This window comes from Spea bombifrons, chromosome 1, assembly GCF_027358695.1.
Source record: "Spea bombifrons isolate aSpeBom1 chromosome 1, aSpeBom1.2.pri, whole genome shotgun sequence".
NCBI lineage: Eukaryota > Metazoa > Chordata > Amphibia > Anura > Pelobatidae > Spea > Spea bombifrons.
Window position 1 is genome coordinate 101,911,248 of NC_071087.1, and position 13,765 is coordinate 101,925,012.

The window sequence follows — 13,765 nt, forward strand, 5'->3', positions numbered from 1 at the left end:
TCCATTCACTTCCTCATTTACAGGGCAGGGACCTGGTAGCCTCATCTAATCTAACGTCTCAACTTAAAGATAAAGTCTTCTGCCTGGATTGCTTTCTCGCCGGGCAGCCCGTTTGCGGAGGGGCCCTTGTTCTGTCAGCCGGACTGAAAACTTGGAGAGAAGACGAACCATGTCTAAGCCGCCACCCAAACCAGCCAAGCCAGGTAAAGGAAGAGGCCTGTCCACCTTGCCGCTCCCCGTGGTGTGTGTGCTTCGAACTGTGTGCACGGGGGCACCTCCAAGCCCTACGGTTCCCGCCAAGCCCACAGTTTAACCCTATCTGTGCCAGGTGTTGCAGAGCCGGAATTGACTTTGTGTTTGTAGGAAGGGGTGATTGCATTACTCGTTGTCGTTGTTACTAAGGGGTTAACATGCTTAATATCGTACAGCGGATTCACCAGCGAGGCATGCATTTCTGCGTTGAGCTGGAGATAATCCATGGCTGAGCATGCTGGGAGTTGTCATTCATGATAACCGAGATGAGTGGTTGCTCACACCAGCTTGTTGCCATGCAGGTTTTACATGGCATGTTTTTTTTTTTTTTTTCTTGAGTGCAATTTGATTTGACAGTAGCTAGCTTAACCCCTTCAGTGCCAGATGGGTTTGCAGCACATTGCACCCAGAGACTTAAAATTGTTTTACTTATAAGCGCAACTTCACAAAACTGTGTCAATGTGACGTAACTTGGGGTACAGCAGAAAAAAAAGCTTTGTCAGGTGCGCCATTAGAGTTATGGGGCTTCATTAGCAGAATTAGCAGGCAAAGAAGAGGTTAACATCTCGCCCACTCTGCCTATCCCAGTTCTACATTCCACTCCCACCGAGTGCTAGCTCCGCACTATTTATTGGATGTGGGCCCGGCTCTCTTAGTATGATATTATGCTGTGTATGTGGAAAATATATGTGTATAGAAGAATTTTAATGCAAGGTGTTGGAATAGCCATACAAAAAAAAAAAAGCACGAGATCAGCGCACACCCAGTAAAGCACCTTTCTGGGGTATACGTATTCGGGATTCTGTCACACTATATGGCCATAGAGGGCCAGTGGGTTAAAAATCTCTGCAGTCCCACTCATTCAGCTTCTTGGTAGGCAATATAGCCATGTCAGATTGGATAGCACTCGCAAACTTGGGATACTTTGACGTAGTGGCGGGCTAAGCAATATATGGCCATGTAGTGTGACAGAATCCCCAATATTTATGCCTCAGGTGTGTTTTGAATAGTATGCGCTGACTTCTTTGTTGCTCAGCAGCACTCTGCAACCTAAATGTCTGTTTTTATGTGTATTTCAATATTTTGTTGGAATAACCATAGCAACCAAAAAAAAAATATCTCCATGCACAAAAGTCCGCCTTGAAAGTCAAAATCCAGCCATCTGTGAAACATTTAGGAGTTTTTTTCAGACAATCTCACAATTATGAATATATCTTCGTTAATGGTGTGAAGGTAAAATGCCAACCCTGAGAATCTTTTAAAACATTATTACCTAAAATTGAATAAAATTGCATCCGTTAACAGTTTGGTCCATTCTAAGGAGGGAGGGTAAAAGTGTAGTAATCTCCAGAATTTTCCAATCCTTGCTGATGCCGTTCATTTGCCTAAACCTGGGGTGTTTCATTCATAAATGCCCAGTGTAGTATACTGGGGGTGGCTGCTTGCCGCCAGAGGGATAGCACCTTTGGTGCACGTATATTACATGCAAGGAGGATAATAGCTGGGGGCAGGCAAACAAATACGTGAGATGCCGCAGAATGCCCTGTGCATATCCAAGGGGAAATAAAGGAAAACTGAAAGAGACTCTCAGCTTTCATATGCATAAAAGGACATTTTTTCCAGCTGTAAAGACTCAAACCTTAACAGTCGTTGGTCTTGTATTATAGTCAAGATAGTTTTATGCATCTGACATGATTGTTAAAATTCCTCTACTAGTTCTGCTGGGAGGCTGTCCCAATTATCTACCGCTGGGATGGGGATTAAAATAAAGTACTTTAATATGTGTTCTTCTTCGCTGGGGCTGTCATTGACAGTAAACTGTCCCCTTTAAGTGGTGGATGACCTGTCACCCCTGGTTTTCAGAACCGGCAGCAGGTGGTCATAGTCTTGAGCGTGAAGATCTTTGGGTGGAGTCTGCCTCTAAGTCAAGGAAAGATGTTTTGAAATGCTTCCTCAACTTCCTGTTACTAAACCTTTTGCTATAGTGGTTTCAACAGATCTGAGATGAATTATCACTTACCCCACAAATAAAGATAAGACATGTAACTGGAGGATGAGTCATGCCCTGATGGTCCAGATACTACGATTACCAGATTGATGGGCAATCATAGCAAATCTTCGTGACGCAGTCTGTCATTTAAACCTTCATCTTTATTCAGACAAGCCTGTAGTTGTATTCTTTCTTTGTAAACATTTTAGAAGTTTTTCCGTTTCTATGGCAACAACCTGCAGGCACCGAACAGGTAGCAAGTGCAGATAGTTGCTCGTTATTATTATGGCACGCTTCTCAAGGACGCAGTCATGGACAGAACATAATACGGTCCACCCCTCCCATGGCATTCTAACAGGGATCTTTCACAAAGTCAAAGGACACTGGTCCATGTCCACCGTATCACCTGACATCTTGGCACGGCTATAAAAATGGATTATATCCTTGTCTGGCAAGTCCAGTGGTTGGTTCAGGCCTGCCCCAAATACCATTAGTTTTCAGATGGTGTTTTTTTTTTCTCCTCTGTAAGCAGAGAAGGGATATATAGTACCGTTCAAATGTTTGGGGTTTTCGTGGAAAAAAAGGACATTTTGAGTTTTTCTATATAATTGCTAAAGTGTTAAACTTGGGTTAGAAATACGGCGTGCCATTGGAACACAAGAGTGATGTCAGCTGATTAATGGCCTCTTATCACACCTGTGACTCTATCTATCTATCTATCTATCTAGATACATATATATATTTATATATATCAGTGCTAGGAACAGCTAAGATACTGCGCAGAATCCTCAAACTCTATACTACCATGTTCTGTGTCATTAGTGTGTCAAAAGCTACTAGAATTTCCTATTTCTACCAGGATTATCCAAACTGCGTATGTGCCGTCCATGTTGCAATGTTAGGGATTTCGATGTGGCAGCTACACAATATCGCATAATTATTTAGTAGCAACAAGTTGACTGCAATGATTTTGTTCTTGAATAATTTGTTGTTACAGCAAATAAAAGGAGTATTGTCTGTCCAGACAAAGCCTCTGTTGTATAAGAGCCTTTCATTAGTAATTCTGACTCGCAGCATCTATTGACTTTTTGTACTGAGATGGTTGAAAGCAGGTCTGTCGTTTTTCCCTTAATCCGGCATCATCCAGTCCTATCTTGACTTCCTGTTCCTTGGACCCGCGTGACCATTTCTCTCCGTTAACTTATTTCTGCCTTATATTTCAGTCACTGGTTGTTGATTGGTGCAGTAAAGGGTTATCATGGAGGAAACGTATTATCTAATGCTGGCCCTGTTACTCCAAGACATAGATTTCAGATTCCATGAGGTCAAAACAGTTTTTGAGTCTGTGCCATTCTTATGTTTTTTTGGTTTGTGCTGTCCAACTTTTTAAGGTAATGAGCCATTTATCAAACAGTCTAAGGGTGTGTTTTGCTACAGATTATATAATATACTGTATATTGTATGTAACACATTACTCTTTGAGATGAAGAATCGGTGGACAGTTGAACATTAGCAATTTCCTCTTAGCATAGACTGCCAGAATAATTTATTAAATTATTTATTACTTAGTTTTTTCTTTTCATTAAAACAGTAATTTTAAAACCATTTTGAGAACAGGACAAGGTTACAAGGTTGTCCAGTGTACTTGGGGAAATTGCTGCTGATTATAAATATCTAAATCAATATTCTAGTACTTTATAATGGAATATTTTACAGCTAATTAATACTGTAGTTTGACCATGGTCCTTGAGCTGTAGCTGGCTGACTCTCGTTTGACATGTTTGAAGTGGGTTTACTCTATTTATGCATTGAGAGGATATTAATGGGGAAATCTAAACTACAGAATTGTTGGAATAGATGTAAAAAAGCAGTACTTTTAAACGTGGGGAGATATGATCACTGTATACCATAGTGCCACATCCTAGAGCGTGTTGCACCTTGGGCTGCCTCACCCACTTCTACCTCTCATGGTGGACATCAGGATGACATGAAGAATCTAGGTTTGTATAAAGTAAACTGTCGTTCTAGGCTTTATATTAAATGTTCACTATTTCTTTTTTGCCATTGTAAAAGGCATGGTTCGGTGGTCTTTATGACTCAACTCCTTTTAATGTTGATGTTACACAACAAAAAGTACTATAAAAAATGGAACATCAATAGCTGAGACTAGGACATTTGTAAAGTGTTTTCACTTGCAGGAAGATACGTCTGCAGAAAAAATCTGTGTCAAGAGTGGTTTCCTGTGTTTAGAAGTAGGATGAAAAGAAGTTGCAGTTACATAAGAGACCTCATTCTTTTTGAACAAGCACTGTACATTGTAGTGAATCAATGAGGAATGAAGAAAAGTTAGTGGGGGTAGAGTAAAAAATATGATGCTGGGGAAGAGGGAAAATAATTTTAAAATCAACATAACATAAAGTTCCTCCTCCTGTTGCTGCTGATGAAGGTTTCATCCTGGATCGGAGTGGGTCTGCAGCAGGTGGTTATTGCAATCTACCCCCCCCCCTTCTTGGCAGACCTAGCATGGACTTTTGCTCCACAAACTGGGCAATTTTCATCAGCTCACCAACCTCTGTCCTCAGTAAGGGGACTCCAGCATTGCTTTTAAATATGTCTCCAATTACTGTGTTTTAATAACAAAAGTTATGGTGAGATAAAGGTGATGGGAAAACCCCTCCACTTAAAATTAAGGGGGTCGCAGAGGTATTATTAAACTTGGCTTGGAGCAGTACGAGAAGCACACATAACAATAGCTTCTGTACCTCTGACCTGGGCTCTGTTTAAAGGCTGTCTAGTACAGCGTACATTTGGTCCAAGGGGTCCGTGTATAAAGTGGATATAGAGGCTAAAGGAGATCACCACTCAAGGACAGCTGTTTCGTCCCTTTATGGGACTCATCAGCGTGAGGCAATGGTACTGGCTTACTGCTTTTGTTATGTGTGCTTCTTGTGCTGCTCCAAGCTCTACAGAACAGCACAGGAATTAAGAATGCTGGCATGCACCTTCTATTTACCATCCAACTAATGCAGGGCCATTAGGTTTGTGTTGGGCGTAGTATATTCGGTCAAGGCAGGATGAGAGGTTACGTGAACACAGCGGTGCTATTTCACAGGGTTTCCCCTGTATGGTTAAATTCTCGCGGGGAGCTCATTTCACAAGAATGCTTCCTTTCAAATACTTTGCTTGCACGTGAGCAGCAACACACAGTGCTTATGTTGTAATTCAGCTGGATTTTCGGCCTAATTTAATTAGGTAACTGATGGATGCATAAAATAAAACATATGTGCCATCTCATATAATGTTATGTGTGTGCATGTGTATAAATGGAAATTGTAACTTTAAATCTGGCAGATTATAATGCCTCTGCCTACTAGATTGTAACCCCATTAGTGCAGGGCCATTCCCACCATTTGTTTGTATGTCCACATAGTTATGTGGTGTACAACTATTTACATCCTAGTTACTCATTCTACCCATGTGGCAAAATATATGGATGGATATATATATATATATATATATATATATATATAACACGCACACAATAAGATCATAACCACAATCTACTTTTATTTTCAGAATTTCTGAAAACCTTTTTAATCTGTTTGATACAGTATTTTTATAATATAACTCATAGCTCAGAATAAAAAAAGTATGGTAACTCGTACTCGAAAATTCTACATATTTGGTATGACCACAATTTCCCCTCATGACTTCTTTAACTCTATCTTGCATTAATTTTACAAGGTTTGTGCAGAATTTTACATTCAACAATATCCCAGCCGAGTTTTTAGAGATGTTGAGCATGTTCCACCTTTTTTAGATGTTCCAAAAGATGTTCAGTGGGATTGAGGTCCAAGCAAACTGTCACTCCTTGCTATTTCTTGGACTTCAGATATATTTAGGACCATTGTCCTGTTGGAAAGTAAATCCTATTCTGCACAACTTTATTTTGCAGCGCTACACTATCCCTTTTGGATTAGAGTGGTATCTTGTTTTAGTCAAAATGTAGTCACCAACGCCAGAAGACACAAAGCATCCCTAAACCTGAAAATGTAACCTGTGCAGGTGTTAGCCCCTCATGTTGCCGTTCACTCAAATGAATTCTGTGATTGCCACTCAAAATGCCAAATTTTTATTTGTCAGTAAAGAGGCTGTTTTTCCAGTTTAGACTTCCATTGTCCCACGAAAGATGTTCCTTGCCAGTTGTCTTTTGACTGTGCTTTTGCTTACTGGGGTAGGACGTTCCTGGTTTAGCTTTAATTGTGGATGCAGATTCTGTTCTAGTCTGTAATGTTGCAATTTTTACATGCGTCGTTTCTGACTTAGAAACTTCATTTGTTAACTGTATGTAACATTAATCGCTGGTTTAAACCGATTTATACTAAGAGTATTTTTGTTTCCTCCCACCAGGGCAAGTGAAAGTATTCCGAGCTTTATATACATTTGAACCAAGAACAGTGAGTTTTTCTTTTTCATCTTCTTTCAATCGGCCAGTTTCCTAATCTTTTTCAGTAACCTTTCAGTTTGAAAGTAAAGCCATGCTTTTTGCCAATTAACCATTTAATATTTTTTCTGTTATGTGTCAACCATCTTTATTTCCATTGTTTTGTTTTAATTTAACATTGATCGGTGTTACTCTAAGTTACAGGCGTCAACATCTATCTCCTTTTTATTTTAGCCTGATGAACTTTATTTTGAAGAGGGCGATATCCTTTACATTTCAGACATGGTAAGTATAATATATAATTTAATTTTACTTCACGTGTACTCCAGTCATCCTGCATTTTAATGCCTATGGTAGCTGAATCTCACCCTATATTTTCCCATTTTGTTTGCATGCAAGTGCATAGAGGGATTCATCAGAATGGAAAAGGAGAATTGTGGGGGTTTTTTTTGTTTTGTTGGTCCTGGTCCTGAAGGGGTTAAACACCCAAAACATTGGACATTGCCCATTAAAGTGTGGTAAGTGGATGGAAAAAATTATGCACCACGCCGTGCTTTTGGGAGATTGTCCCTCTGAATGCATATTTGATACAGTGAGCTAAAATGAATCTAGCCGTAACTTACTGTTTACTGAATAAGCACCACATATTGGTTTTGGTGGGGGGGGCGACCAGATAGGCAGTTTTGGAACTACATGCTTTGTCCTTCAGGGTGGCTTCTGCAAACCTCGAGCATTGACAAAGTCTGACACAATGGTCTTTAGTACTTTTGCTGGGAGGTTATTCCATCTATCCACAAATTTCTGAACGCATGCTTCAGGCTTGCTCAGTGTAACAGCATGGATTTAAGGTTTTGCAGCTTGAAACATGATTGCAATGTATTGCAAATTCTATATATTCTAACAATTCTAATGTTTTTCTCTGTTGCAATTTAGCAATACAATTTGCAAATTTTTGGTTTCATTTAACTGAGATTTTTTTTCCCAGAGTGATTCAAATTGGTGGAAAGGTACATGCAAAGGAAAAACAGGTCTTGTTCCAAGTAATTATGGTTAGTAACGAGACATTATTATTATGTGTTTGTGGTTGTTATGTTAGATTTTGTAGACAGTTTTCCAAATGAATGCAGCAGAAAACGTTAGTAGTTTTATAGTCTAGTTGTTGAACCTGACACACAGTCTGTCTGGATCACACCATGTCAGTACTAATGCAGCTTTTCATTAACTAACCTGTCTAAACTTGCTTTTTTTTCTCGCTCTTTGGGAGTAGTCATTGAATTACGAGTATCTGAGAGCTTACAAAAGAGTTGAACTTCTGATCTCCCTAATATCACCATACATTATAAGGACTCGATCCCAGTGATCTTCTCCTGGTCCTGTATAATGTATAGAGATTAACTCCAAGCTTGAACATAAAGGGTAAAACTAATTTAATGTGGCATATGAGCCATGTAAATTATTTTAAGATGGACATAGATGGTAAATTTTTTTTTCTTCTTCCAAATGTAAAGTCACCCACAAAAAAATTAACCTTGGCAAGGATATTTGCCAAAACTAGAAATCTGAAATAAACAAGTTATTTATTTAAAATATGTTTAAAAATAAAAATTTACTGAACAGATAACGTACAACATAACTCCTATTGCTATATAATGAGCCAGACATTGATTGGTGGTACAGCGTAACCCCATCACTATACACTGAGCCAGACATTGACGGTGGTGCAGCATAACCCCCATCACTATACGCAAAGCCAGACATTGACGTGGTAGTCCTCTGCCCCTGAAACAGGCAGCCTGCCTGTGCCACCGCTGCCCCTAAACACTTATAACATACATTCACTCACTCATTCATTGATTCAGACACTCACACTCCTGCACCACCTTAACTTTCCTGAGGGGGCGGCCAAGCAGCACTTAGTCCTTGCAGATGTCTGTGCGGCCAGACTGCGCCAAACGCGGGCCCGCACGATGTGTGAGGAAACTCTTTTCCCAACCACAGGGTGCAAGCTTCACAGCGGTAAACTGTGGGCCTGCGTTAGGCAGCTGTTTGGTTTTCCAGTAGGTGGCACCCCCTGATGAGTGGCCCCCGGGGTGGACTGCCCCTGCCCCCCCCATAGGTACGCTACTGCTGCCACCATACTTGTATGTCTTTTAGTCATTCCCCTGTGGTTTTATGGAATAAATTATATGTAATATCTGTTTCATAATAAGAAACTTTATTTCACATGAGTATAGGGCTGAAACAACTAATTGATAAAATCGATAATCGATAATGAAAATCGTTGACAATAATTTTCATTATCGATTATTCGAATCGATTTTTATTGATTATAAAAAGAGGTTTTTTTTCAGAGCAAATCCTCTGAAAAACTCCTCTCCTTCTATAATCCGACCTCAAACAGATCGGATTATAACACAATCCAGATCCCCCGCAACGCTGCAGGGGACCTGGATTCCCCTCACTGTCAGCCGGTGGAGCTCCTACCATGCAGCGCCAGCATCACATGATGTAGAAGCCCCAGCGGAAATGAAGGGGAGTAACGGAGGCTGTCTGTGCACATCGTGCAGACCCCCACCGGCTGACAGAGAATCAAGGTCTCCTGCAGAGGATCATCCTTTCTTGTCAGCTGGTGGGTGTCTGTGCAATGCGCACAGACAGCCTCCGTTACTGCCCTTCACTTCCACTGGGGCTTCTATGAAGCTGCAGTGAAGGTGCCTGTCAGCAACGGAGGTTCACAAAACACCAGGGAGTCGGGAGAGAGGCAGAGCGGTGTATGGGAGGGGAGAGGAGGCAGAGGGGTGTATGGGAGCCACTCTGCCTCCTCCCCCTCCCATACACCACTCTGCCTCTCTACTTGACTCCCTGGTGTCTTGTGAACCTCCATTGCTGACAGGAGGCAGAGTGGTGTATGGGAGGGGGGAGAGAGGCAGAGTGGTGTATGGGGGTAAAAGGTATATCAGGGGGTTCAGTTGCATATCACTGGCATATAAGGAGTATAAGGCATATCTGGGGCACAGTGGAATCTCTGGCATATAGGAGGTATAAGGCATATCTGGGGGCAGAGTGGCAAGCTGGGAGTCAAATGTGGATAACTGGGGCAGTTTGGTAAATAAAAGAAAATATAAACAAGGCTTTTTTCTCAGTTTTTATTAAATAAGAAAAATAGTTAAAATATGAATTAATATTTACTAATAACTTTGTATTAAAACCTAGTTTGAGAAACACTGTGTTTGGGTTCTTGTAGCTTTTATTATGTCAGTAAAATAAGAAGGTGAATAGAGAAATGCCATTGTGATAAAGAGATGAAAGTGTAAATTTTAAGTCTTTTTATTACATTATTTAAATTTAAAAAAAAATTTGCATTTTTTTTTTAATCCGATTAATCTAAAAAATAATCAGCCAACTAATCTATTATTAAAATAATCGTTAGTTGCAGCCCTACATGAGTACTCGCTTACCCCTAATCCATCTGCTATTCGTGAAGCTAACTGATGGTATTTGGAAGCCTAATAAACATCAGAATATTTCACAAATTGTGTGACAGGTGTATTTTGCATATCAATAAACATTTTGTGTTATTTCTGAATCCATTGTGTTCCTTTTGTCCTCAGTTGCAGAACAAGCAGAGTGTATTGACAACCCACTGCACGAAGCTGCCAAAAGAGGTGGGTGCATCTCCTTTGTAACCACGTGTATTTCTATTCTATTTATATGTTTATGTGCATGTGCTTCATTATTATTTGTATGCATAGCTGTTCTGCTTTTGTAGTTATGGGAACCATTACAATACCGGTTTCTTTCCAGATAGTAATTTGATTAGAACTGTATAGAAGCATGAGGAAAAAGTTGTTTGTGACCGCTAAACAATGCAGATAATGTAACGGAGAGAAAAGGTAAAACAATATGGTTACTTCGCCTTGTTACGGCTGTAATAAATAAAAAGATCAGGATTTCTCTGATATTTTGATGGTTTGTAAATATATATATATTAAGCTGTAAAATTGTGAAAATACACTGTATACTTCTGGCAGATGTTGGAAAGAGTGAATCACTCAACAGAAACAATGTACTGATTGCTATGATGGCAATACTACCCATTTGCCCCAGAACCACTCTTTATACACATCTATCAAGTTCTCTTGCCAGGTCGCCTCACAACTAATCGGGCGAGATGTAATGAAGTAGCACAATCTGTCTTTTCTCATTACTTTTGCCGTAAGAGTCGCTCGTTTTCATTCCAAAATATTTCTAGATTCTCATCTAGTGAATGCCTCAGACTGAATTCTCTGCCTGATTTGAGAATTGGAGAGGGACAGAAAGCAGCTTGTAACCTATGAAAGTTCCAGTAGATTTCTAAAAATCCAAATATGTAATATTATATAATAAAACATGAAATTTTTAATATTTCTAGGTAACCTTAGCTGGTTGAGAGAATGTTTGGAGAACAGAGTCGGTGCTAATGGGTTGGACAAAGCAGGAAGTACAGCGTTGTACTGGGCATGCCATGGAGGCCATAAAGGTTACTGTTCTATTCATTATACTTCTTTTCAATTACATTATTCCCTGTCCTTCCACATTTTCCATGACCTAACCCGCCATGGATCAATGGTTGTGTTTTTATGTGCGCAAATGTTTGTTCAGTGGGAACCACATGTGAAGCTGCAAATATAGCTAAAACTCCTTTTTAAAGTGTACACAGAATGTCTTTTAATAGTAACTTATTCCAAATGTAATTTAACTTTTTTTGTTTTCCCAGATGTGGTGGAACTTCTACTTGCCCAGCCGAGTATTGAATTAAATCAACAGGTAATACAGGGTTGAATGCACAATATTTTTAGGCTGTCCTAACCAAAACAACAAACAAGCAAATCCCTGTTGTATGACTTAGAATTAATATAGATTGAAATGCATTATTAAGACTTATCTGATCTGAATCAAATACAGTCTATCGTGCTATGCATATGAGTGAAAGAGTAAAGAATCAAATTACTTACATGGCTTTGATAAATTCTTTGACTTCTGACCACTGATGATTACAAAATACAAGCACTGTCATTATTATTATTGTGGAATTCCTATGTGCAAATGTTCTCTTTTGGAGTAGATTGTAAAGGTGTTTGTTAGGAGATGCAGTTAAACTCAATCATTCTAGAATGCTAACTGATCATCATAAAAGTGTGGCAAATTCCAGTATCCTTGTTCTCACATTTCTCTCCATATTCTCTCCATATTTTATTCAGAACAAGCTTGGAGATACAGCTTTGCATGCCGCTGCGTGGAAAGGCTATGCAGACATTGTGGAATTGTTGCTTTTGAAAGGTGGGGTGATATTAAATAATGCATTATAACATCAAAATAAAGAATTATAGCAAGAAGAGTTTTAATAAGACTGTTTGTCTTGCCCTGTAAATTGTCCTCTGTTGGAAGATGATGGACATGACTCTCCTGCCTGTTCTGATAAAACTTTCCCTCTTGTAATGCAAACCTTAAAACCGCTGTGAATTAACAATAAAATACTCTGAGACTCTCCCACTCTTTTGCTCTCTTTCGCTCAAAAATCTTGTGGAACGCCTTCCTAGGAGAGTAGAAGCTGTTATAGCTGCAAAGGAGGGACCAACTACACATTAATGTCCATGTATTTAGAATGCAGTGTTATAAAAGTCCCTGTTAGTGTAATGGCCATTTGTCTCAATACTTTTGTCTATGTAGTATGTGTGTGTATATGTATATAATATTGTCTTTGTTTTGGTTTTTAAAGGCTGCCGAACGGATTTGAGGAATAACGAAAATAAGTTAGCATTAGACATGGCCACAAATGCTCAGTGTGCCTCCCTGCTTAAAAAGAGACAAGCACAAGGTAATTTTTTGGTTTTTCTGATGAGTTTTTCAGTGTATATCCCATAGGTAAGGGCCAATTTGTAGCTTTTCAGGCTTTTTTCAGGATACAAATCCAGGTATTCTCGTATAGGTTGAGGAAATAATAGGGCTTGTTGTTTAACAGGTATGTGAAAACAGTAGGTATATGGGAGAATATGGACCATTCGAAATTTTTGTATTTTTAAAAAAATATTTTTCTAAGGGATGGTGTATTTTTTAAATAGCCTCACCATACAAAAAAAAAAAACCTGCTGAAAATACTGCAGTGTACCATACCCTTCACGGCTTTTGGATGCTTCATGTATGTAAGGGTAATCTCAGTTGAGACGGTGTTGGAGCTAGCTGGCCGGTAGCAAGCACATGTTTTTGTGTAGTGCTGAGCAGGAGGTACTGCAAACGGGGAGTGGGGGGGGAGAATGTGTGTATGAAGGTTCCTGATTATCTTTGTGTATATACATTTCTTTCTTCAGTTTTTTTTTTTTTTTTTTTTTAGGTATTGTTCGAACGACCAGCAATGCAGAAGAATACCTTGATGATGAAGACTCTGATTAACTGTTATTTTTAAAGGAACTGCTCCCCCATAATTACATTTTTTTTTTAATGGCATTGGGGTACAACAGTATAATGGGCTTTTAAAAACTTCACCTAGCTAATCCATCACGGTTCTCTGTACAAGCAGTTTAGTCTGAACATATATATTAAACCCTGGGCTGCTTTTAGGAAGAAATACCCTAAAAACATACAATTATTGCTTCTTAGAGATTCCACAGTGCCATTATGGAGGTTATTAAGATAAATATAATGGGGCCTGGGAGGGGATCTTATGCCTCAATCCTTTACCATTTGCCGTGGTTTTATGTACAAATCTACAGGATCCTAGTATCGCTAAGAATATATTATTACAAGTAACTTTTTTGATAAAAGGGTTACTTTGCTGCCTTACTGCTTTAAATACTATGCACCTTTTTCTTCTTCCTGAAAACATGTACTGTCCCTGATTCCATTTGTTTGTTTTTTTACTATTCCTTAAAACTTTACAACTCCTATTTTTCATCTTGTTAAAAAAAAAAAACAATGTTTTTACTGATGAGACAATCGTCCATATTTACATATTTTTTTTGCTTGGAAATGACCCTAGAAATGATTGCCTATTTGAAGTGATAACACAATAAAATATTGTTTTACTAAACAGGACAAAGCTG

The 13,765-nt window shown here is 39.2% G+C and overlaps 1 protein-coding gene across 1 annotated transcript; it reads left to right on the top strand.

The window, feature by feature from the left end:
• On the top strand, positions 1–13,174 carry OSTF1 (osteoclast stimulating factor 1). The gene is made up of 10 exons (XM_053466768.1): positions 1–203; positions 6,653–6,699; positions 6,921–6,971; positions 7,672–7,735; positions 10,298–10,351; positions 11,098–11,205; positions 11,443–11,492; positions 11,927–12,005; positions 12,445–12,543; positions 13,057–13,174. The coding sequence occupies exons 1-10, from the start codon at positions 170–172 to the stop codon at positions 13,113–13,115; spliced, it is 645 nt and encodes a 214-aa protein (XP_053322743.1). The 5' UTR covers positions 1–169; the 3' UTR covers positions 13,116–13,174.
• Positions 13,175–13,765: the final 591 nt, after the last annotated feature.

What these genes read in the sequence shown, in the direction of transcription:
- OSTF1 (XM_053466768.1), top strand. Translation starts at nt 170, where the DNA reads ATGTCTAAGCCGCCACCCAAACCAGCCAAGCCAG. An exon ending in TCTTGTTCCAAGTAATTATG is followed by an intron (nt 7,736 to 10,297) that starts GTTAGTAACGAG and finishes TTTTGTCCTCAG; the next exon opens with TTGCAGAACAAGCAGAGTGT. An exon ending in GGAATTGTTGCTTTTGAAAG is followed by an intron (nt 12,006 to 12,444) that starts GTGGGGTGATAT and finishes TGGTTTTTAAAG; the next exon opens with GCTGCCGAACGGATTTGAGG.